The 25,104-nt window shown below is 38.1% G+C and overlaps 1 protein-coding gene across 2 annotated transcripts in view; it reads left to right on the forward strand.

Moving 5' to 3' along the window:
• The window catches only part of SIPA1L1 (signal-induced proliferation-associated 1 like 1), a 73,102-nt gene that overhangs the window by 34,904 nt on the left and 13,094 nt on the right, over window positions 1–25,104 (forward strand). For both annotated transcript variants that reach the window (XM_009999721.1, XM_009999722.1), the window contains exons 9-13: window positions 1,214–1,492; window positions 11,396–11,545; window positions 15,756–15,880; window positions 18,605–18,723; window positions 21,390–21,829. In XM_009999721.1, coding sequence (XP_009998023.1) covers window positions 1,214–1,492; window positions 11,396–11,545; window positions 15,756–15,880; window positions 18,605–18,723; window positions 21,390–21,829 — 1,113 coding nt within the window. The remainder of the gene's footprint in view (window positions 1–1,213; window positions 1,493–11,395; window positions 11,546–15,755; window positions 15,881–18,604; window positions 18,724–21,389; window positions 21,830–25,104) is intronic.

The following is a 25,104-nucleotide window of genomic DNA, read 5'->3' on the forward strand; positions in this document are numbered from 1 at the left end:
AAGAATAGCAGAGACATAAAATAGAAAAACAAGGCTATCAGCACTTTAGTTAGGTTATGAGTGAACTTTGAAAAATCTCCTGGTTATCCCCATCTACCCTGCAGTGATGCACATCACTGAGTGCCCTGGAAACACACAAAACGATCTCCTTTCAGGTGAAGCTGAGCTATATGTGCTTCAGAAGCACAACTCATGCTTTCCAACTGCTCATTTAATTTACAGGTCAAGACTAGAGGGCAGGCCAAAGTAAAACCACAAAATGTCTCTACTGGGGACAGCAGCACCTCAGCACTGACTTTTTCACTTCATCTACTCCTATTAGACTCACAACAGGCTAATGTCAGCATAGCCAGATAACAAGCTAGCTGTTTTGTTTTTAATTTTTAGCTGGGAAGAGATATTGATATTTCTCAGCATTAATGGTATAATCACTGAGAGGAAGAGCTGAAAGTAGAAAATTTTACACTGATTTTTTAGTTTTCCTTTCCATTAGATAATGATGTGTATAGATAAAGTAACACCATTAAAAATGCACTTAAATAGAGTGCAAATATACATTTGTCAAGAGAAATACCGTAATTATCCTCACCAAAGCTGAAGGTCAGATCTGCTTTCCAAAGCTCTCATTTTAAATGTATGCAGAAGTTTGCCCTTCATCTTAATGTGGATTGCATTAGCTTATGTCCTGTTTTACTCCAATTTCTATGATGTCCTGTTCCTGTACCCTGAAGAAGCAAAGAGGATATTTTGGGCTTGGCATCTACAATTTTTTGCAAGTATTTTGTTTTCATCATTTGGAAATTTATCAACTGAGGTGCTCCGAAGCCAAAGATGTGTGAAAATGAATTGTAATGCATTATTTCATGGGAATCATGTCTTTTTATGGATGTCTGTACATCAGAAAGATTTACCTCAAAAAGAACAAACATCTCAAGTCTGTATTTGTCTAGGTGGAAGTAAATTCTAAAACCCAGGACTTTTTTTAAAAATTAGGAAGGGATTATGCCCTTCTAGCAGATTTTTTAGCTTTTATAGCCCAGAAATCAGATAACAAGTATCAGAATTTATTAAATGCACATTTCCAAAAAGCAAAATCTTAGATTTACTGTTTCACAGAATTGATTCAGTTTGTCTTCAGAATTCAGTTCTTGTGAAAAGGATGTATTTTTAATATTTTGTTTTATAGCAGCATGTTAAATTCCTTCACTTCCAGGAGTTCTTCAGAAAACTACCGTATGCCAGTGATGGAATACAAAGTGAATGAAGGAATGTCATATGAATTCAAATTTCCCTTCAGAAATAATAACAAATGGCAGCGAAATGCAAGCAAAGGACAAGGACCTCATGTGGCTCAGGTACCATCCCAAATGCAAAGTCCAGTACCATCTAGGATTGGCTCTGGGAAAGGAGAAGGGAAAATGCCACCCCCAGAACGAGCAGCCAACATCCCCCGCAGCATCTCGAGCGATGGGCGCCCGTTGGAGAGCCGGAGGTACGTGTCTTCCTCACTAATGGCCTTTCATTACTGCTCAGAATCTTGTCTGGAAAAAAAGCATGGTAGACTTATCTAAGTGTCAGAAGACTGCTGTTCAGCTTGGTTTTGATCAGTCAAAAGGGAACGTGAATATGAGCAAAACAGTAGCCAAATGGAAATACCTTTTCTGGCATAAATAACCACAAAATCAAGGGTTACCGGATTGTTAAGATTATGTCCTCTTGTATTGGTATTGTTCTAAAACTGCTGTATTGTTACTGAAGCATTACAATTGAAGTTTTAGATGTACATTTTCTTAAACTTCTACTTTTTGAAGAAGTAAATGAAAGTTTTAGCTTCTTTATAGGTTTGGTGGAATCACCTGAAACTCAAGACAGAAATAGCATTTAAGTGGTTGTTTAGCAAGAGAATTCTGATCAGCATAGAAAGCAAATTTATCTAATTGGGGAGTTTTTTACCTTTTTAGGCTGGAGAAGATTTTTTAAGTTTACATTTCTCCAGGGTGGTTTGGGACTTTTGTTAGTTTTTTTTTTTTTTGGTTTTGTGTGGTTTTGTTTCTTGGTTTGGTTTTGGTTTGGTTTTGTTGTGGTGGAGTTTTTTTGTTGTTGTTTTGTTGGGAGGGGGGGTGTGTGTTTGGTTTTTTGTTTGTTTTTTTTAACAATAAAGCAATTATTAACATAAATGTATCAGGCACATTGTGTCACAGTATTTTCATTCTTTCACAGAAAAAAATATGTATTTACTAGTATTCAAATGAACTGTCATTGTTTTGATTATCTGTATATATATCTGTCACTGTCTTTGCATCTTTGATCTTGGTTTGGTTTTGGTTTGGTTTTGTTGTGGTGGAGTTTTTTTGTTGTTGTTTTGTTGGGAGGGGGGGTGTGTGTTTGGTTTTTTGTTTGTTTTTTTTAACAATAAAGCAATTATTAACATAAATGTATCAGGCACATTGTGTCACAGTATTTTCATTCTTTCACAGAAAAAAATATGTATTTACTAGTATTCAAATGAACTGTCATTGTTTTGATTATCTGTATATATATCTGTCACTGTCTTTGCATCTTTGATCTGTTGAAGGAAACAAGCTCGTAATTAATATTTCTTATTTTGGACAATTCCTTAAAATAACAAGGTGTAGATCAGATTTGGATTGCGCTTTGCTGAAAAATATAAAGCAGTGGAAATTAGATGCATATTGCAGAAAATTTGTAAAGAGCTCTAATGAAGTAACAAAGTATTTTCACACCTGAAGAGCTAAGGATAAAAAGAAAAATAAATGTTTAAAGATGATACAGCCAAGATGAAGAAACTACCAAGGTGAAATTGAAACTTCTATGTAGGACACCTTGTTAAGAAATTATAGTAGTTGTTAAGGAGGACTTAATTTTCTTACTTTATTTTTTCATTAGTGACAACTGTATTTCTGCAAAGTGATTAGAGTCGTTGCACCACCCCCCCCCAGTTTTGTAGCCTTATGTAAGTTCAATAGACATATATTTAAAGCTGCCATCAGTTTAAGGTGCAAGAGAACATGTGCAGCACTGAGAGCACTAATAATTTTACAGACAACCTGATATGGTTCTGTGATAAACATTGCAGAAACCACTGAGACACTAGACTAGGCTCTCTAATGATATATTTCAATCAATATAAGAATTCCAGGGCCTCTCACAGCTGAGGACAGGCAGATGCTGAATTTGAAGGAATAGGAGTAGGGGTGTTGGTTGCTCTTTCCAGTGCTATAGAATCTTACTCTGTAATTACGGCAGTCACAGTAATAACTGGGCAAAGTTTAAGGCAGTGGCAGAAGATCGGATTCATTTGAGTTGCCTTTTTTTTTTTCATAAGCTTCCATCTCTTCATGATACTAATCAGAGTTTTGTCTGGAGTTCGTTGTTCCATGACTCGTGCCGAGAAGAGTGAGCCTCTGGCTGCACTGAGAAGACAGAATATTATTAACTGTTTTTCTTGTGTATAAAACCCTATGTGGGCAACATCATACACCTAAAGCATCCAAGATTTATCCAGTCCCTGGATGCTTCTGGAGCAGGGTTGTGGCCTGACAAGTGTTTGCCAAGTGAAAATTACATTTCCATATACTCAATACTCATTTTCAAAAAGTGAAACTTTGAGTTTCTATTTCCTTAATTTTCAAGGCACGTAGCTGGGATTTTTCTCCTCTGCACATTCTTTGAAGTATTTTTTAATTGTTACTCAAAAGAGTTCTATTGGATCTTTTTGTCCTTAAAAGTGTATTATCACAGTAGATTATAAGTTTGGCTGGAGATTTTTTTGGATGCCTGAGAATTGTCTTCTCTCTTACCTGCTAAACATGTTAGTCTTTGCTGGATCAAGTTTAAATATAACAGCAGCTGCATAAGGTTAACAAGCTTCCAGTTAAAGTGAAGAAAAATAATTTTTTATAATTTTAACAGAATACAGGAGGGGAAAAAAAAAAAGGAGTAAGCTCACTCCAAGGCTCGTTTGTCTTTTCTCTGCATGACAAAAGAAAGCTTTGCTTTTGGGGAGGCTTAGATAATTCTATTCTTATTATATAAAACCTCTAAAATCAATAATGATTTTATTTTTATCACCCTCTTCAACACTGTCTCATTTAATTTTTCAGCACTAAGTTTCATGCTTTCCACAGTGTAAAGGTCACCTATGAGGAGGGGCTGGAACCCCTGGATGTTTAAGGCACAGGTAGCAGCAAAGGTGCTCTGTTGTGCTTTGCTCCATGTGATTTTTGTTTGCTCAGCTCTCATTTGATTGGAGAAATAAAGGACCACGAGTAACCCAGTAATATGGGTACCAGGATCTATGCTGGTGGTCCGTGTGATCTAAAAGTAGACCTCTTAATAACATGATCATAAACACAAATCCACCCTAGGCAAGATTGCTACTTTACCATCTCTCTCAGGTATTTAGGTTTTGTAGATAATTTTTAAAGGGTTTTAGAAAAAAAGATCTGTTGTTATGGCTCATTAGCAAAGCTTCACTTTCTGTAAGAAGGTACCACCTGCATGTCAGTGGGGCTGTAAACTTACCTATGGAGATCAGCATCAGTAAGTATTTTCAGCACTAAATTATAGCTGTAACCTCAGTTTCAATCTTTGTTTGTGGTCTAAATACTACTATCACGTGTTTCTGTGGCGCTGAGCCGCAGTTCAAGCTTGCTGATATTTGACTGATCTTAATACTTGATCTTTTTGAGAGTGAAGCTGGCATTTATCACTCTCTGCTCCTGCTCTTTGACCACATATTCTTCACTTATGGAGCTGGGTGCAGCAACAGTGATGGCAGACCTCATCTACCACTAAGAAACAGTGATCTATTGTTTGTGATATGTGTTTTAAGAGACATGGCAGCTGATAAATCCATAGTAAATTGATCCATGTGACTCTTTGAGCTTTGAATGTGAGGTGATTTTTGGAGCTAATGCTGGTAGCAGTCACCCAGGACCACAGAAGGTCAGTACCATCATCAGCTGTAGCTCCCAGCAGCTGGGATTTCAAAGCACAAAATAGAAGCATCTCTGATGTATCAGACCTGACATGATATTCATTTTAATAGTAGCTTATCAGCAGTAAATCCATGGCTTATATTAAGTATTTAGAAAAAAATCCTGAAAATTTGAGGTTTTTAGTTTAAACAAAAACAGCTTAGCAGACAAGTGTTTACTTCTTTGAGTACAGTGTTCTCACAATACAGGGAGTACAGGTATAATGCTTTTTGAATTACCTACTAGTGATATTTGACTTGATAATCACTTTATATAGCTGGAGTGCCTAAATATGCATACCAAGTGAAATGGATTTATTTTTTTGTCCCTGTTGATATTTTAACTGTAGTCCATTAAACTGTGTTAAAAATAAAAAAAAAGCTGCATTACCAGTCCTGAGAACAGGAGGATTTCACTTCATATACATAAAAATATCTTGCCTCCCTGTGATGACTATTGCTGTAGGTGGGAGGGTAGCTTGCTTGACAGTCCCTGATTCTGAGTCAGCAGATAAATGCCCATTTCTGTACCTAACCAGCAGAGTACTTAAATTTGCCTTTATTGGACTGTCTTCATGTATCCAACTCACCAGCTTCTCCCATAGTGTCCCATGTCCTTGAATGTATTCATAACTGATGTGCATATTTTTAGGTAGAAAAAATAGCCCAGAACTTTATACACCTTAAAATAAATCTCTAATGTTACCACAACATTAAGAGTGAAACAACAAATAATATCAATGCAGTAAATTCCAAGTTATGGCTTCTTTCACGACATTAATTAGTCCACACACGACACTCCATAGCCTGTAACTCAAAGTATTAGAGTGATGCGTTGAGGAAAACAACCATAAACCACAAAAATATGAATTGTGCCAGAGCTCATGTTATTGGAGAAGATGTCATTTTAGAGCTTGGTATTTTTTTTCCCTCCCTGTTTTCAGTTTTTATTTTGTACGCTTGGTTTCCAGACTTTATTAAGAAAAAAATATGCAGGGAAAGGAGATGATACTGTGTTAGAAGATAATCTCTTCTTAATTATCTTATCATAAACTGGAACCAAACTTAACTGAAACTTGATTCAACAAACATTTGAAAACTGTGAAAACTCTGGTGAGCAAGGCCTGTTGCTGAATTTGGGCACTTCAGTACTGTTCTGGATGAAAGCTCAAAGCTCCATATACAAAGTTTCTGAGTGCAGTCAATATTTTAAACCAAATGGGAAACTGAATTACAGCATGACTGCAGTCAAGCACTTGCTGTAAAATTTCACAGTATAGAAGTATTAGAATATTAATTAAGACTGGTTTCCAGTCTTATTGAGGACTTTGGAACATGGTCTTGCCCTAAAACTTCATACTACTTTGGTGCCTGTGCATCGTCAGTGACAGTAACTGTGCAAGTAGTAGTTTATAGGTTAATGCCTACAGATTAATTCTAGTTTAAATTGTTCCCATATTATATAAAAATCTTAATCTGCTGATGTTTACCTTGGATGAGTGAAAACAAGCAGGTCTCTGTGCTCACCTTGCCACCTGTCAGGGGAGCATTGTAGGATGCACAATGCATACCTCACAGGTTTTGAGAATCTGTTGTCTTAAGGTTTTCATAATAATGTTCAAATTAAACATCTACTAGTATGGGTTTATGTTACCTGTTTTCTTCTGGCACTAGAGCTGGATGTAGCAGTGGAAAAAACAAAGGTTTATTGTTACCCTTGGCTGTATGGCCTAACTCTTGTGTTCCAAAAGCATCTGAGAAGAGCCATGCTGTGTCATGTCAAGAGTTTGGTCTCTCTTGTTTGACATGGGCCACCAGCAGGGACTGGGGAAAAGCATACAAAATGCTTACCACGTATTAAGGAAGGCTCTTTATCAGGTCCAACAGTCTCCTGGCTGTCCACTAAGATGGCCTGCCTGGAGCTGGATGCACCCGTACTGCTGTGATTAACAGCTGTGGGTGGTATCTCTTAGTGTCTGCTAATTGTTTCTCTTAATTCCAGGTCTCCTACTATTGTCATGCTCTATTGTCATAAGGGATAAGAAATAATAATTTTGTTTGACTGATGCAATATAATTCCTTTTTTGATAGAATGAAGCAGGTATGACAAAATTCTCTATAATCTGCAGAGATGTACAGCCTGTCCAATGTTTCCTCAGCTAGAAGCTGTTCTGTACCTTTGGTTGTCCTCTTGCAGCCTCTGTATTTTTCATGTTATAATATGTGTTTTCTGTAATGTGATGATCAAATCAAAGAAAAATATTTGAGAGGTATACAGTGTGGTGTGAGACAGCATAAATGCATAATTGCATTTTCTGGTTCACTATCCCCCTCTCCAGATTTGCTGGGTTTTTTTTCCTTTTTGAATGGTTTGGTTTCCTTTTTAACTTGAGAGCATTGAGTCAGTGTTCTCAGAGAGATGTCACATCTTGCAGTACTATTAGGATTGCAAAAACCAAACATGTGGAAGGTAAGCATGCCAGAATTAAGATTTGCTGTGCAATTTTATTCAGACCTCTCATGTAACAGTATTTTCTGATACTTCCTTTGATTAAATTAAGATAATTTCTTTTAACAGAGGACATCTGCTTCATTCATTTCACACAGTGGATGCAGCTCATTAAAGAAAAGCTACTTACCATTTTATTTTCCTCTTCATTACTCCACCCCTATTTACTGGATGGCATTCAAATCCTGCTGTAAAGATGCAATTATTAATTCCCCTCTAAGTTTTTACAGTGGTGCCTATTACTGTAGTTTCTGAATGTTTCACGGGTATTAATTAACTTAATTTTCAAAACTCTTGTGTGAGAGGAGATGTCTTTGGCCCCTTCCAGATTAAGAACAAAGATATATAGATAAATTATGTTCAAATAATTTGCTGAGTCTTATTTTGGTCACCTCACATTTGGAAGTGTGCCTGGCATTGTTAATATTTTACTTATTAAAATTACAGCTTCTGGTGACTTCAGCTGCTTTGGTAAGTTTCAGCTCAGAAGTAAATTGGGCCTTGGAATCAGATAAGGCCTTTGATAAGCTTGCAATTAGGGACAAGGAATGAAAAATCTTGTCTAACAAATATGGCAGTGGTCACAATGGAGTGCTGCAGCAAGTGCAAGATAAGAATTCAGTTTGCCAAGTCAGCACTGAAATGCGTTGACAGGAAGGGCATCCTTTGGTCTGTTCTGCCAGCCTGCACCTCTGTCACTTCTGAGCTGTGTGCAGCTCTTGCAGAAGTTGTAGCACGGAATAAAACTGCATGGGGCAGAGGTCCTAAGGGAAATGGCAGCTGTGTATATTCATATAACTAAAGAGTGCCCTAGGCCATAGGCACAAAGTTGCCTATGAAGTATACATTGCACACCTGTGCATACTGAAGATGTGGGGAAAATTACAGCGAATGACATGGAAATTAATTTATTAGGGGCAAGATGGATGGTTCCAATGTCTGTTGTCATACTAAACCAAATAAATGTACACACATCCTACTCACTGCCTTCACAAAAGATTATTTTCTTCCTGTATGTGGCAAGACTCAACTAGTCCTTTCAGGATGAACTAGATCTGTTAGAAACTAAATCATGCCTGTTATAGTCCCAGTTCAATTGGCTGCAGTGTAATTGAATCTGTTTAACGCAATGGACACTTGGCCTATTTTTAATTCAATTATGTGACTCCGTGCACTTAACCATTTTGGAATTTCTTCTTAAAGCTGTCTTTTGAAATAGATAATAGCTTGTTTCAGCTTGGTTTTTAATTATTAATAAAAGACTAGCACAGAATATCTTAACCATAGGGGCATACTGCTCAGACAATACTCTTATTGTCTTGGGAAGTGTCTTTCATCAGTAGATTTCAAAGCAGCTCAAAAAGTCAATTTGAACTAATTTACTTTAAAGTTTTTTTTCTTATTTACATGTTTCGCATGAAATGAAATGCCTATCACAATCTTTTTTTTAGTGCTATTGTGAACTGTACCAACAAAAAATATATTGCTGATTTAATAGGATGTCCTACCTGACTGGTTGATCCTTGCTGTTCTTCCAACCACATTTATGATAAGATTTTGTTTTCCCTCAGGGTCTTCCATCTTTGTAAATGAGTTGTAACTCCATGACATAGTTCTGAAATCTTGACGTTCCCTCTGAACAGCTCTGTCACTTTTTGGTAAGGTACAGGAAGTAAAACAAAGGCATAGCTGAAGCTGAAGTGAAAATGTAAGCGTTTTCAAGAGGAAATTATTTTACAGAAATTATTTGAGAAGTAATTAATTTCCTTGCCATAAATTCTAATTTAATATTTGGGGAAAAGGTCATATTTTCAAACTATATATTACTCTGCAAGCGTAACTGAGTTTGAACGCATGTGTCTATCTAGATGGGTGAATGCTATGAAAGCACTTTTTTGTTGGATGAACTACCACTGGGAAAATGAACTGCTTGGCTCATGGGTCCCCAAGTTACCAAGGCTTGAGCTCTTTGCAATCAAAGATTTCAGGATTGTTGCTTGATAAATGTGAGATAAGTTAAATTCAGTTTAATAGACCAGAAAGGAGTTAACTGGATTTGGTATGGTACTTATGGTGGTCAGGTGTTAGATCATTCCTTTCATGTCTGGGAAAGAGCGCTGCTGTTAGTCATGTGCACTTTGTGAAATTCCAGATTATCAACATTGTCTGGTCCAGTCGTGCTACGCTTTCAGAATGTTGTTAATTTACTGCTTTTTTGTAAAGTACTGAGGGCGGCAAATGCACACGTGATACAGACAGGCACACTCTCTCTCTCTCTCTGGATACATGCACATACACAAGTAGCATTAATTAGTGCAATACTTTTTTAATCTTCAAAAGAGTTTTTGAACTTTCACAGAGTTGTCGGACTTGGAAGGGACCTCTAGAGATCATCTAGTCCAACTCCCCTGCCAAAACAGGATCCTCTAGGGCACATTACTCAGGACTGCATCCAGGAGGGTTTGGAATATCTCCAGAGAAGGGGACTCCACAACCTCCCTGGGCAGGCTGTTCCAGTGCTTTTTCACCCTCATAGTGAAGAAGCTCTTTCTCATATTTAAGTGGAACTTCCTGTGTTCTGGCTTGTGCCCATGGCTCCTCTTCCTGTCACTGGGAACTACTGAAACAGTCCGGCTCCATCCTCTCTATACCCACCTTTTAGATACTTGTAGGCATTAATAAGGAAGGCCTTCCCTCTCAGCCTTGTCTTCACCAAGCTAGAGTCCCAGCTCTCTCAGCCTTTTCTCACTTTAAAAATTCTTACACTATTGTGGTGAGAGCTTATTAAAATCTGCTACTCCTTTACAGATCTAGATGAAGTGGCTAAGCTAAAATCTTGTAAATCCCCAGACCCAAGTTGGGCTGAAGCAACTATCTGTGTATTTCACTCAAGTCAATATGCATTTCTTCAACATTAAAAGTTAAATTGCTATTTAACTTGTGAAAGTTACAGTACTTGCTTAGTTAAAACTAGTCAAGGCTTGTGTTCACAGTGGGATCTGGATGTTTGTGGGTGGTCTAATTCAAAGTCCACTTTAATCACTGCAGAAGTTCAGAATGGCTTCAGTCACCATCATACAGAATAAAGACGCTGCTGCTAGCAGCAGTGAATTTGGTTGGGGTTTGGGAAACGGTGTGGACAAAGCAGAAAATTACCTAAAAAAGCCCTGAAGTACAGAACAGGATATACGAGTTGAGCATTATTAGCCTGCTGCTTCCAGTCACTCTGCCCGGGTGCTTGTGTTGCAATTCTAGCCCATTTATTTGCTGTATGGTTATTCCAACAGGAGGTGGCTTCATATGACTCAGGTTTGTATTTTCAAGCAGAGTTTTGATATGTTGAGATAGTTTTGTATTAGAATGTTAAGGTTTTTCTGGGGAGATGTTAAGGTATTTATAAATAACAGTATTTTGTAGTCCTTGTTGTTTAATGTTTGGTGGCATAAAGATAAGCTTCATACTCTTGGAAGAGTTTTCATAGGCAGCTCACTACAGCTACTTTAAATTACATGCAAGAGTTTATATTGAGAATTAGAAGGATTTTTTTCTGTTTGGTATTTGGATGAGGAATGACATGCTTCATTGTTCCTTACAAGCAATTGGTAAAAATAAGTCAAGACTTGAGAAACTCAGTTGTTTTCCTAGCATGTGCTGGGATTTTCCTCCCACACTTGCTACTCTTTATTTACTCCTTTGCATTCCACTTTTTACAGATGATTTTCCATGGTTTCCAATAGATTAATAAGGGAAAAACATCTGATTCTTCAACTGACAATTTTTACTGTCCCCACAAATCCATAGTCTTTGCTGATATTCTCCATCATGCTTTGCACTATGATACAGCTGTTCAGTGTTGCTGATTTGGCTGGTTCTTTTGCTCTGAACAGGTTGTCTCCTGGCTCTGATGTCTACGTCACCGTTTCATCCATCGCCTTAGCAAGATCGCAGCAGTGCCGCAATTCTCCAAGCAACTTATCATCCTCAAGTGAGACTGGCTCTGGTGGGGGCACATACAGACAAAAATCTATGCCAGAAGGGTAGGCACCAGACTCTTTTCATATTCTTTTTAGGCAGGTTTTTTCTTCTGTCTTCCATTTGTTGTAATGTGTGTTAAACTGAAGGAGTGCTTACACAGACTCCTGTCAGCTGTTGTTTACATGCATTAAAACATATTTGTTTTCAAATATCACTGCCAGGCCTCTTGAAAAAATCAGTCAAAAATCTCACAATTCCACCTTTTCCTATTGTGACCTAACATCTCTTTCTGATCCTAGTCTACAGCTGCTCAGGTTACTATATAAAGGGAACCTTACTTATTTAAAAATCTTCATTAAAGGTACTGACTTCATATTGCAAATTGCTTCACTTCACAGCTTGAGATTCAAAAATTTTAAAAGTAATAAGTTTGGGTCTGTGCACACTGTGCTAGCAGTTGAAGAAAAGGAGCGTTGAGCACAACTGAGATTTCAGATGTACAATCAGAAAAGTGCTAATAAATCCACAGCTGAGCATATTTTCCACATATTTAGTCATCCTGTTTTAAGGTGCTCTCTTCCAGCTTTTCAGAAATCTTCAAACTCTCTGAAGTGATTCAATGTCAATGTAGGGGCAACTTGCAGAGGAAGAAAGTAAATTTGCATCATTTCCAGAGAGCACTGAAAGGAGTAATAAATCAGGCAGCTCCAAGTATGGAAAAAAATAATTGGCAGCAGGAGAGCTGGCTGCCACATTCCAAATTACTTGCTATAGAGAAGTTAAGGGGGCAAAACTGCTGGTAGTTTACACTGCAACATTTCCCTCTGAAGTCTTCTTGAGTATGATGGAAGTCACTGTGTGTAATTCATTCTGGTTCTCATCTTCTATAAAGTAAAAATGTATTTTTATCTGTTTTAAGAAGTACATTATTAGTAAGATTAGGTACCACTGTCAGGAACTGCTTAGCACAAGGCACTACCTTTTTCCTGTTTAGCTGCCTGTAAGGGGACACTGCTCTGTGTCAGTCCAGAGGATACTGTTCTGAACATGTCTTTGGGTCTTCCTCCAGAGTACTGAAGATTTGTCCTCTCTGTCTTTCTCCTTGCACCTCAGTTTGAGGTTTTCTGAAGAGACCACCTTCTCTGCTCCACACCTTCATGAAGGCTTATATTCATATGACTATCAGACCTGTTCAGGTCATAATTTCAGTTTGTGCTTAAGTCCTGCTGATGTGAGGAAGTTTGCTGTAAACCCATTGAACTGTAAGGAAGCTAAATAGAAGCGTGTCCAGAGTCTGCAGCTGGAAAAAGCACTTAACCTCTTTGTGTGTTGCATACTTCCTGGCTCCTTCATTCCAGCAGCACTTGTGTTGCCTTGAACCCTGAAGAGCAGCTTGTGCTCCTTATATCTTGCCTGCTCCTTTCCAACTGTCATTTGCCCTACAAAAATGGTGTTGCTGCCATATGTCCTTAGACCATCACAACCATAACTGCTTGAGTAAGAAAGGATATTCAGACAAGCGAGGGTTTTTGTTTTGAATTGGCCTCAGAGCACACCAGCACCCATCCTCTTCTATCTTTTTGAGTTAATTATACACATATGTTCACTGCCACATTTCTTTGAGCATTTTGCAAGTTCAGCAAAGAGATGTGTCCTAGAAACTTTGCTTGTATGTTCTTTTTGATTTTGAAGCTTTAATTTGGTGCAACAAAACACTGCTTAAATGGAAAATGAAAGAAGTAATACGTGAACTTTACATGTTCCTTACTGGATGCTTTTAAAAAAGAAACATCACTTAATTAACTGCAATTATTTATGTTCTGTTCTTATAGGAAAAGCACTTTTATCTCCCATACTGTCCTAGTACACATAAATCATGTTTTCTCAGGACTTTCCAAATATGACAGATTTGGAAAGTCTATGAAACTGGAAGCATGGGTGTCAGTCCAGCCTATGTCAGACACTGTAAGAGCAGTGACTGCTGCCTCTTCTAAGTTACTGGTCCATGTCCTGAGCCTGGGTATAGATGAAAACTTCACTGCCTTCAAGAATGTCCAGATTGGTCTTGATGTATGTATGTGTGTTTTGTGTACTTACTGTGTTTACCTGAAGGTATATATAATGTAATAAATGGTTGGAGAATGCAAGCATGAAATTCAAAAACACTGAAATGATTAGTTTCTTTGTAAGACGAGTATATAAAATGCATATTTGAACAATTTTGGTTATTTAATCCAGATAGAATTCTCCTTTGAGTTTTTTTGGCTCATTATTGCGTACCTTAACAGGCTATATAGTTAAGCAGCATAGAATATAGCACCACCAGCTTTTCTTGTTTCTGCTTTTAAATAGCCCACTTCGTGTAAAAAAAGGTAATCTAATGACATTTTCTTGCTGCTTAATTAGTACAACAGTGATTTGAATGAAATAAAATTAGGAACATGGTAGATTTGCATATCTATAATCTTGAAAAAAGGGCCCCACGTAATAAAATTTTCCAAATCCAAAACTGACTGCTTTTACGCATATGAAGATTACGGAGTTTAGGTAAGACGGCAAAGCGTAGAAAGTAAAATATTGATGGAGTGAACTTGATCACACCAAAGTTTCTTGAGGTATGGGCTTTTTCTTTCTGATAACTCTTAATTACTTTGTTGTGAAAAGATATTCTTTCCAAAATCCTTTACAACTCTTAAAAGTGTGAAAATTGCCTCAGATCAAAAGGTGACATTTTGGAGATGTGCTGCAAGTGTAGGCATGTTCCAGCTGCTCATCTTTAAGGATGGGAGTGGGATTTTATTATTCTGAACTATATCACTATTTTTGGTGTGTTCATGTGAGTTGACAAGTTTGTGAACTTTCAAATGGGGTAATGACATTGAGCTTGTTCCGAAAGTTGTGCAAATGTCTGGTTTACTTTAGAGGTCATGTGGGGCAGTCTGTAGTTAGAGTGAGTAGAAAGCACAGTTATGTTATTTTCTGTTATTATGTTAGGCTCTTAAAGCTAGAAGAACTCCTTGATATAGAGAGAAAATACCAGCTGATTGCAGCTTGTGTGCAAACTGGTTTGCTGGTTGCAAACTCTGTGCATACAGAGTTTTGGGAATTTTTTTTTTTCTTGCTTCAGGACAATTCTAAAAAAAACCAAACTACTGCATAAATACCTTATTCTTGACAAGTTCTTAATGATTAATGTGCTAATTCTGAACTCAACTGTAATTCTTGCAGACTTTTAAGTGATTTGTTATGTAATATGGAATTACAGATTTGGCTCTTACAGGCTTTTAGGTATATAAGACAAGTAGACTTCAGTATGGCACATAGGCACTGGCCATCACGATTGTCATTAGATTGTTCTCCTTGAGTTTACTATGTATTTGACCTTTCTAAAATCCTGCTAGATTAGTCAGATGGATTTACAAAGACCATTTAACACAGTTTTCCTTTTGCTCAGTATGCTTTCTTCTACGATGATGTTAATACGTCTCACTTCTTTCCTATAGCTGTAATTAGTTTACACTAGTCCACTCAGATTATTTTGTGATCAAATAACTTAACAATTTACAGAATTTATAGTCTCCAGGTTTGGGGAATCTGTAACAAATACAGTCAACTTCATAAAAGCTTAATTAAAATATTTGGCAGTGTAATATTTTCCCAAATTAATCTGGTGTTTGCATACATGACTGCATCCCCTAGGTATGACTTTACTAGTCTTTTGCTTAGAACCCAGGGGAAGTGGCTGAGATCTATGGGATTGTCTCAGCAAACTTTCTGATGCTAATTTTCAAGGTAGCGCTTTCCAATTTAAGAGAATCCATCCTTGATGTCTTTTGCCAATAAACACACCTCCTTTCCCTAAGTGGCTTTTATCCAGACTTAGGTTTTACTCACTGGTATCTATTTTCTGTAACACTGTGATGGTCTGGTCACCTTTTCATGTAAACATTTATGTAAATGAAAACTAATATTTTTATTTCTGGATGTTTTGGTCTGTTTTGTTTTCTGTCTTTTTTTAAATTGTATGCACTGTAACCAGAGGCTCAATAAATTGTGTACTGTAATCTTATGCATTAAAGGTGCTAAATGGGTTCTGAGACCTGCCACAAAAATTCAGTGGAACACCATTATAAATTCCTCAAGCAGTTATGCTATGCATTGTTCTGCCCTGTTGTTGGACACTAGCTTCTTAAAAGTGCTCTTTTTACCCCTGTGTGAGATTTATGCATATTTAAAATAATTATCTGCTTTGTTTTTGGGGTGTTGCAACAGGTTTGGAATTAGCCGTAGATCCCCTGCTTCCATTGACAGGCAGAACACGCAATCAGATACGGGTGGTAGCGGCAAATCCACACCCAGCTGGCAAAGAAGTGAGGATAGTATCGCTGACCAGATGGGTAGGTAATGAATTCTTTACAATGAGCAAGTGGTGCTAACCAAAAAGTGGCTTTGGCAATACCTCTCCACACAGAGGAAGAACCCTCTTAAGCACTATGTTTTCATCAGGTTGAATAATTAGGTCTGGAACATCTACTAGCTTCTGCAGTCTGTTTCCTTGAGACCTTTGAGTATCACCTGAGGAAGAACAGATTTCACTTCATTTGATTGTGGGACTAAATCTTCCTTAATGTTCTTAACCCTGAAACAGTCTGTCCTTTTAGAGTTGACTACATATGCTTGTTAATTTGTCTTGCAGTTGGGGACTTCTTTGTCCCCACCTACTCTCCCAAGTGAGGCTTGGCTTAGTTTATTTTTTGCTGAGTTTGTCTAAAGTGCTTGCAATGCTGCCTTTCTAATGGTGCTATATAAAAGCCAATAGATTGATTGAACATTGAATCTATAAAAATACCATGTATGAAACAGGAAAAAATGCAATTAAAGTTTAAATAGAGAAGTACATCTCTATCTTGGTAATCGCCTTCCACCAGTGTATACATTTTCATTCCACTTGGCAATTAAGCTGTCAGCTCAGTCAATATATTAACTACATAAAATAGCTGGATACTGAGAATTTGCAGTTAGCCTTCATTTGAAGTTTCTGCACACAGACCTTTTGCTACAGCTGTGGCTTGAGTTGAGTGGGATACCATGGATATTGACACCAGTGGAAATACCAGATCTAAAATCAGCATTGATCCAACATGATGACCGTGGTCAAGATTACTGTATTGTTTTTTTCCAACTTACTTACCATAAATTAAACAATTCTACACTTTTTTAATTGCACATATAGACAATCATTTTACTGCATCACAGCTGATGTTCTATGTAAAAGGACTAGTGTTGAACACAGGAAGGTTCAGTGAGATCAGCAGGAGTTTGTTAAGGCAAATGCCAACCTTAAGTTTTGGAGATGTACGTTCTTCACATGCCTTCACAACCTTAGTGAGCTGTGCCTTGTTATTGAAGCCATCTGTCAGTCCCTCCCTCACAACTCCCCCCATACTTCTCACTAAAAAGCTGTGAATATTCTGATCTGCAGTTCTCATTTTGACAGAACACTTTTTAATCGCATATGTTTTGATACTGGTGTGATGGTAACGACACATGTAAAACTGATCTTTTGCTCAGCACTGCTTTTGCAGACCAACATCGAGTGTTGATGCTGGTGCTGAGTGGAGCTGCCTGCAAGTTCGGTTGTACAATGTCAAGTGTCACTGTGTTAGCAAAATAAATGAGGCCAAAAAGAACCGGAGAAATTGTGTGGTAGAAGAGATGGCTCTGGCATTTTGCAAAGGCTGAGAAATGCATATTGACATGTAATTCCTGTATTTTATCTCTTATGTATTGTCCTGCATTCATAGAGTCGCAGTTGGAAGCTGCATCTCTGACTGGAGACTATTGCCAGTCTGGTGAATCTAGGTGAAAGTTTTGGTTCTATGCCAAATACATTTCCACTTGGGATAATCTGTCTCAAGGTAAATAAGGTATTAGATGCAGTGAATCCACACATGCACTCCTTCCTGGCCCTTTCTTAGCTACCAAGGACCTTTGTTATTTGTGCACCAGCACTGCTTGCTACCGCTTGCCAGGGGAAAAGACGTTCGACTTTTTCCTAAGTAGTATTTTTAACGGTTAAAAAAACACTCACTTTTATTTTTAAAAAAACCTAGAAGCACTGCAGATCAAGGTGAACAAACTGTAGCTGTGTTGGGGAAGGCACAGCTAATTAGCATGGATATTGTTAAGTACTTCATAAGCACATATTCTACTTTAAAAGTAGCATTTTTAGAAGTGCAGAATATTGCATGACCTCAGGAGAGAAGATATGTGTAAAAAGTCACAACTGAAAGTGATTCTTTTAAAATACTCACCTTGGGCTCTGAGAAGGCCATTACCTTCCTACCTGGTGGACTGTGGCTGAACACCCTCTATGCCCTCCATAGTTATCACCTGGGAAAAAATAAGTGTAATTGACGCAGCACTCCTGTGAATGTCCATGTGAGGTGGGTGATTTGAATTCCATCCACTTTTATCATGTTTAGTAGATATTCCTTTTGTACATCTAGTTTCCACATTCACAGCCATCAGTTTTAAAGGGAAAATTTCAACAGATTTTTACTGTCTCTTTACTTAGAAAATGTTTATTTAGCTCACCTTAACTTTGACAAGAAATATGTACAGTAATTGCACTGGAGAAAATGTATAAATTTAAGTGATCACTGTAAACTTTTGCTCTTGTCCTGCCTTGCGTAGAATATAAGGAAATGTGGATCTCCAGGTTTTTAAATCTCTTGTCCACAGGCAATGTGCATATAGAGATTCAAAGTCAGTACATTGTGAAAATGAACATTCTGCTGGTTTAATGCTCTGATACAGTGTTGCTAGTCGATGGGGACATGATACCATTCAGGTTGTTCTAAAAGCCAGGACGGTGGCTGCTGGTTTTTGGTACAGTCTTACTGATTTACGCCAGGCAGGAATGGTCCCCTTCACTTACTCACCTGTGTTTTGCCACAATATATTTGGGTTGTTTTTTTAAATGAATTTTGTATTCGGTGTCTGAAGTTTTCGGCTAATGGTAGTATTGAAAGAATTGCAGTGTGAAATTAGGTTACACATTTTCTTAGCTTGTTGCACTGCGTAAGCTCTTCAGTACATCCTTGTGTGCTGTATTGCAGAACCAACGTGCCATCTCCCAGCAGTATCAAAAGTACACCCATCCTTCAGAGAAAGCCCCAGTGGAAGACTGATGAGACAGGATCCTGTGGTTCACTTGTCTCCAAATAAGCAGGGTCATGTAAGTTATCCTAAAAAAGGAATTATTTCATGTTTTGCTTTTGCTCCACAAGTTCTTGATACCAAAAATGTTGTCACAAGCTACGTTTTGAGTGTCAGTTTAAAAAAGAAAAAAATCCTCCAGCCCTTTTCCCTACTAGAATATGGAGGAAACAGTAGAGGGGCCCTTTTGTGTCCTGTATCCTACCAAAGCAAAACACAGCCTACTGAAATAGTTATTAGCTAATAAAGTTTTTTTGCCAGTTGAACAGCAACTTGTCTGTTACGTTTGGATAAGTAGAGGATTTGTGGGAGTTTGCAAAGCTATTCCTAGGCCTCACATGTGAGACTTAAAGCTTAATATATTTTATAATGCAACTCTCAAAAAGCTGCTTCTTTGAAACAGAATAGTTGTCTTGGGTTTGGTTTTGTATTTTCTCCTCTTTTCTCATCTCCTGTAACTATTTCTTCCTTTCCATAACCTAGCACACTCTTGGAAGACTTTGTCTGAAAAGTCTGCTGGAATCGTGCTGAAAAAAATGTCATTTATAAGTGTTTAGTGTCTAAATGGTAAATTCTGCCTTTCTGCAGTTAGATATTCATATATTTTGGAGACTGTCACTTCCTGATGTGCATACAGAGAGATAGATGAATGCAGTAATGTCCATAAATATAAAATGTTTTGAAAATTAGGTCACTAAACTTGAAAAAACCCTATCCTCTAAGCTTTAATTACACAATAAACTGTATTGTTTGGGTTTTTTCTCTGTTTGTACAGTCAGCTAAAATACAGAGTTGTGTTGTGTGATTACACTGAAATTATTAATTGCATTTGTTTAAGTGTGAGAAAGTCTGTAATTGGTTCATGTTATTAGCTCCTGCTTACAAGCATTCTTCTTGCAGTACAATAGGCAGTGTTGCTTTTAGGTTATTAATTCGTAACAACACATCTTTATTATTTAAAAAAACGAAACAAACCCACCCAACAACAACATACCTGTCTTCATATTCTTAGGAGCACAAACTAGTTTTTATATTTAGATTGACCTGTTTTCCATGAGATGCACTTGACTGTGATGATATATAACTCATTAACTTGCAAGCAAAGTAGCACTGGAATTACTAACGCCTGCATTCTTCTCATTTAGTCATTGTTAAAGTAAATCTTTATTATGTAGACAGATGGAGAGGGGGGAGCGATGCAGTTCCTAACGAAGAGCAGTAACTTTAATTGGAGATAACTAGAAGTTCAGCTTAATAGTCCTGTTTTTCTGTCAGTTCTTGCTTTAGTATAAGACGAGATGTAGATGCTGAAATTTCTTGCTCTCGATATACATCCATTTCTATTTTCCTTCTTTTACATTTGGATGGGATCTCTGCCTGTTTGGTAAAAGTCCAGGGGTAGACAAATAGGAAAGGTAGTTCTGAATCTCCTTCCTTACATTCCTTTGTTCCTGGGCCATCTGGTCACCAAACAAGACCATTGCCTACTGAAGAACTGCTTCAGTTCTGGTTATGTAGATGATCAGAATGTAGCTAAATTCTGTAGATGAAAACTAAAATGAAGGAATTCAGATGGATATAAAGAGCCTGAAGGCAGGTGAGCTACTAAGTAATGATGAGCGTGTGGCAAGAAATTCTTCCTGTAATGGGGTATTCTACCAGTGCCCGCTGTGGAATTAAGGCCATTTCATTTCTTTGTAACAAAATAACCTGGCAATAACCAAACAGCACAAACAACCAGACCTTGGCAAACCCTGATTGGTCAATTCAAAACCATTACATTAAAGCTTCCTTTACTGCAATTTTGCCTTTTTGAAAATAATTTCAGATTAGTTAGTTAAATGACATTTCAGTGGTTGTGTGTCAAGAGCAGCCCTGCTGTGTAGGAAATATACCCTACTACAAAGGAATAGGAAGAACAGTGGTTATTTTACCTTTTGATAGGTAATTCATTTATTAATATATATAGTATTTTTCATTGTGGTGGTTATAAACCAAGCCAAAGTCTACACAACTTATCCCATGTCATTGGACTGGGCTGAGCAGAACTGTGCTTGAAAGGAAACAGTAGAAAGCCTGTAAGAAAGCTGGGGAGGGATTGTTTACAAGCACGTGTAGTGATAGAGCAAGGGACAATTGCCTTAAACTAGAGCAGGGTAGATTTAGATCAGACGTGAGGAAGAAGTTTTTTACTGTGAGGGTAGTGAAACACTGGTACAGGATGTCCAGGGAGGTGGTGGAGGCTCCATCCCTGGGGACATTCAAGGTCAGGCTTGATGGGGCTCTGAGCAATCTGATTTACTTGAAGAGGTCTCTCCTCACTGCATGGGGGTTGGACTAGGTGACCTTTAAAGGTCCCTTCAAGGCAATGCATTCTATGATTCTATGAAAGTGTTCTGGGACAAAATGCAAAAACTCTGGATTTCCCTGGATACTTATGGCATGACTTCCAAATCTGAATGAAAACTTCTTGTGTGCATCCAGAATAGAGAACATGCATCATGTTGGAGTAAAATTTCTAGAGTTTATTAGCCTCCTCAGTGTATCTATTCAGTACCTCAAGGTAGAAGAGCTCCTATTGTGCAGTGGCGACTTCTGTATTTGTTTGTTTCCTCTTCCTTTATTGCCACAATTCTGAAATAAACCTACAAGTGTGGTTTCTTTGGATTGTTGTTTCTTCTGTAGTCTGACAGCCACTATTCCAGCCATTCCAGCAGCAATACTCTCTCCAGCAATGCCTCCAGTGCTCACAGTGATGAGAAGTGGTATGACAGCGGAGAGCGCACCGAATCAGAGCTGAACAGCTACAACTACCTTCAAGGGACTTCAGCTGATAGTGGCATAGATACCACTTCCTATGGCCCTAGCCATGGCAGCACTGCCTCCCTGGGAGCTGCAACATCTCCCCGTACAGGACTAACAAAGGAGAAGGTGGCACCACTGTGGCACAGCTCCAGCGAAGTGGTCTCCATTGCAGACAGGACACTGGAAAAAGAGAGCCACTTAGACCGCAAGGCCGAGTCTTCACTGAGCCTGGATATTCACAGCAAGAGTCAACCAGCCTCCAATCCACTAACAAGGGAGAACAGTGCTTATAGTCTTAGTGATGCCGTCTCACATACAAGGTAATTTTCACCTCTTATGAGATGACCCCTCCACACTCATTTCCCTATGCTCGCTCTAGCCTATCTGCAGTGAGAAATGGATGTTCACAAGAAGTTTCTCCTTATGTTAACCAGTCTTTTGGAAGATCTTACTGTGCAGAATGCTTGAAAATTAAGATCAAATTTAGTCTTAACATTTACTGTTGCTTATAACACTAAACAGTGTATTTGAGAGCATGTGCCATACTGCTGCTGCTAAACTAAACAAAGACAGGTGCCTAATATGTTTATAAGGAATATCTTGCAAGAACTGCAGTTCATATATGGATCAGAAAGAGGATCAATCCGTTTTATTAATGCACATAATATTTTGTGTGTTTAATACAAGGTTCTTTTTCAATCTTGCAAGTGTGCATCTTTTGTTTAGAAATCTGCTTGTAGCCAGAATGATTAAGACTGAGAGCAAGTTGCTTGGGAGTACTAGCGTGTAGATTTTCATTTCATCCTGCTGCAAGCTTGTGAGTACGACACATTACAGTCACCTTGCCTTTCTCCCTCAGTTTTGCCACGTGTAAAATTGAAAACATCAAGTATATGTATAATGTGCTTGAACACCTCAGATGGGAGGTACCCACTTTACAAGTTAATCAGAGCTGCTAGAGGCAGAAAATATTTTAGACCATTTTCCTAACCCATTTCCCAAGAAATATTCTGTGTGCTTTTTGAAAAATACTGTGTCATACTAACAACAGGAAAAAACCGAGCTTGTTCAAGTGTGGAGGGGTGATGATTGTAATTTGTTGGCCTTCCAGGGCCTGGCCACTGAGTCTGTTCTTAAGACACATCTGTTTCGAGTGTGCAGCTAAAATGCCTAGAGGCTGGAAGTCTGAAGCAATATTTGCTAGTAGTTTTGAGCAAAGCTACATTTATGCAAGGCTAGGTATTTATCAGGCAGTTCAACAACAACTCAGGCAGTAGCTGCAAATAGGAGTTGTCATAGGTGCTGTAATGTAGTGAACGGTCTCCATGTACTTTGTCATGGTAATTTTCACTAAGTAATCTATTAACGGTAGTTCCAGTCTGGTTTTCTGCCTCTCATAGTTGGCCATTTTTTATATTCAGTTGGTATAAATCCCACCCAGGTCTCTGAGACTGGTGTTGCTGGTATCTAAGTGTGCATGAAGGACTTGAGCAAGTCTGTAGAAACCACTGCGCAGAGGGATTTACTTAGATTTTGGGCAGTGTTGGCATGTGCTCCTTTCTTGAGGGTAAAAATCTATATGGTGGGTATCTACAGTTTTGTTCTTTTTATTCTAAGACAAGCATATATTATATGAGTTTTTTCTCATGTTAGTTAGAATTTGCCACATGCTCTGCAGCACTTGTCTGAATGTAACTAGCAGTCACATTTAATGTGAGATTCTTACACAAAATTTTGATTGTAATAAAGTGTCAGTAGCATATATCCATTTGGAAGGATTTTTTCAGAAGTGACTTGAAGCCTGGAAGACTTCCATGTAGGTCTCAGAAGCTTTATTGTGAAAGTGAGCCTAATGGGAATGGCATCTTTTGTACATCTGAGGTTCTGGTTTCTTCTTTAATAAAAAGAAACTTACCTTTGCAGGGCAGGTACACCCCACAGGTCTCTTTGTTGTCTTCCATGGATGTACTTTGCAACTTCATTGCAAATTTAAGTCTAGGATATTGTCTCATTATTTTTATGTGGTAGCATTATGTCTCCAAACACAGTATTTTTTCTGGTTTATTTGTATTAATATATGTGGTGCTTCTCTGATGATTCTGAAATTACTCTCTACATTATTTGGGGGAGGGCTTTTACTGAAATTTCCAGGTAAAGATTCCCTAGGCTTCATTTTAAAGAAAAGAGTTGGTTGTGTTTTTTCTAGTTTCATTTCAAAATCAGATGTTTCAAAATCAGCTCTTTGCAAAGAGTAGTAGGTGCCATTTGTAGAATGCATGAGCCACGATACTTGAGAAATACTGCAGTCCTTACACCCACACCGTTTATGTTGGTGGAGGAAAACCAGACTGCTTTGATGCCTCCCCATAAAGCAAATGCACAGTCTGGGCTAAAAAGCTTTTTCTCATGGTGTCCTCGTTGGCCGTGTCACACTGAACAGCAGTGCTGACGTGAGGAAACCCTAGGCCCAGCTGTTGCTCCCAGCTCTCCCATAGCTCTTTCTATGGAGGCACAACAGCTTGGAGCTGGAGGCTTGTTGAACTGGCACTTCCAAAATGTGCCCACAGCTGCCTGCTTTAAGGATGTGAAGGAGAGGAAACTAAACAATGATTCTGAACAGGCTACTTTCAGTGAGAAATGAGCAGCTTAATTGGTGTGTTTCTCAATCAGTTTCTCAATTGTCATCCTTTGCTGCTTCTCCCTTTTTTACCTTTTGCCTGTGGATACCAAGAATATCTGTAAAGTCTTCAGAGTCAGGTTTCTGAGCAAGAAGAAATGTGGCTCTAAAAAGAACTCTATGACAAGAAAAGAAAATAACCACAAATTAGAGTGTTTGTGTCTGTAGAAGACAAGTGATAATTAGTGTTCAGATCATTTGGTGGTGCATAAAAGAACTTGTACCTGAGAACTGGTGGCAAAATGTAAATTATAGTGATTAATTTTTACAGTAAAGCTTCTGGCTTCAGCAAAGCTTCTGGCTGGGTTCTTCTCCACCCCCATTCCAAAAGTCCTTCGTGATGATTGTGCAGATTTCTCCTAGCATCACAGGAGAATTGCATTATGTAGGCCAGTAATTATACAGAATCATTATAGCTGAATGTCATTAAATGACATATGCCTTGATGGCATGAATTTGCTAGGAAAAAAAGTAAATGTCAGTTTTCACCTGAACTGTTTGGTTTCTTATGGTCCTCTTACCAAAACCAAAAGGAAAATCATGGCTATTTCTAACCAAGTATCTTTTTCATTACTTCTAATGATGTTAAGGTATTTAAAATATTATTTCATTATTATAGAATACATGCAGATTGTCCTGTACTGGATCAGTTTTTCCTTAGTTTAATTCTTCATCAGGGGGGTTGGACTAGATGATCTTTCAAGGTCCCTTCCAACCCCTAAGATTCTATGATTCTATGATTCATGTCTCAATAACTGAGGTGGGAGTGGGGGACCAACACTGGCTATCTCTGTGTCCTGAAAATATGAGGACTGAATTTCTTCCAGATATGATCAAGCTGGTCCAGGGATCTGTTAGAGTACGAGGAATCCTCTGCACTCTTCCTGGTGTCAAATATGCTTAGTAACTTCCCATCAC

Source organism: Chaetura pelagica, unplaced genomic scaffold (assembly GCF_000747805.2).
Source record: "Chaetura pelagica isolate M959 unplaced genomic scaffold, ChaPel_1.0 scaffold416, whole genome shotgun sequence".
In the NCBI taxonomy this organism is placed as follows: domain Eukaryota; kingdom Metazoa; phylum Chordata; class Aves; order Apodiformes; family Apodidae; genus Chaetura; species Chaetura pelagica.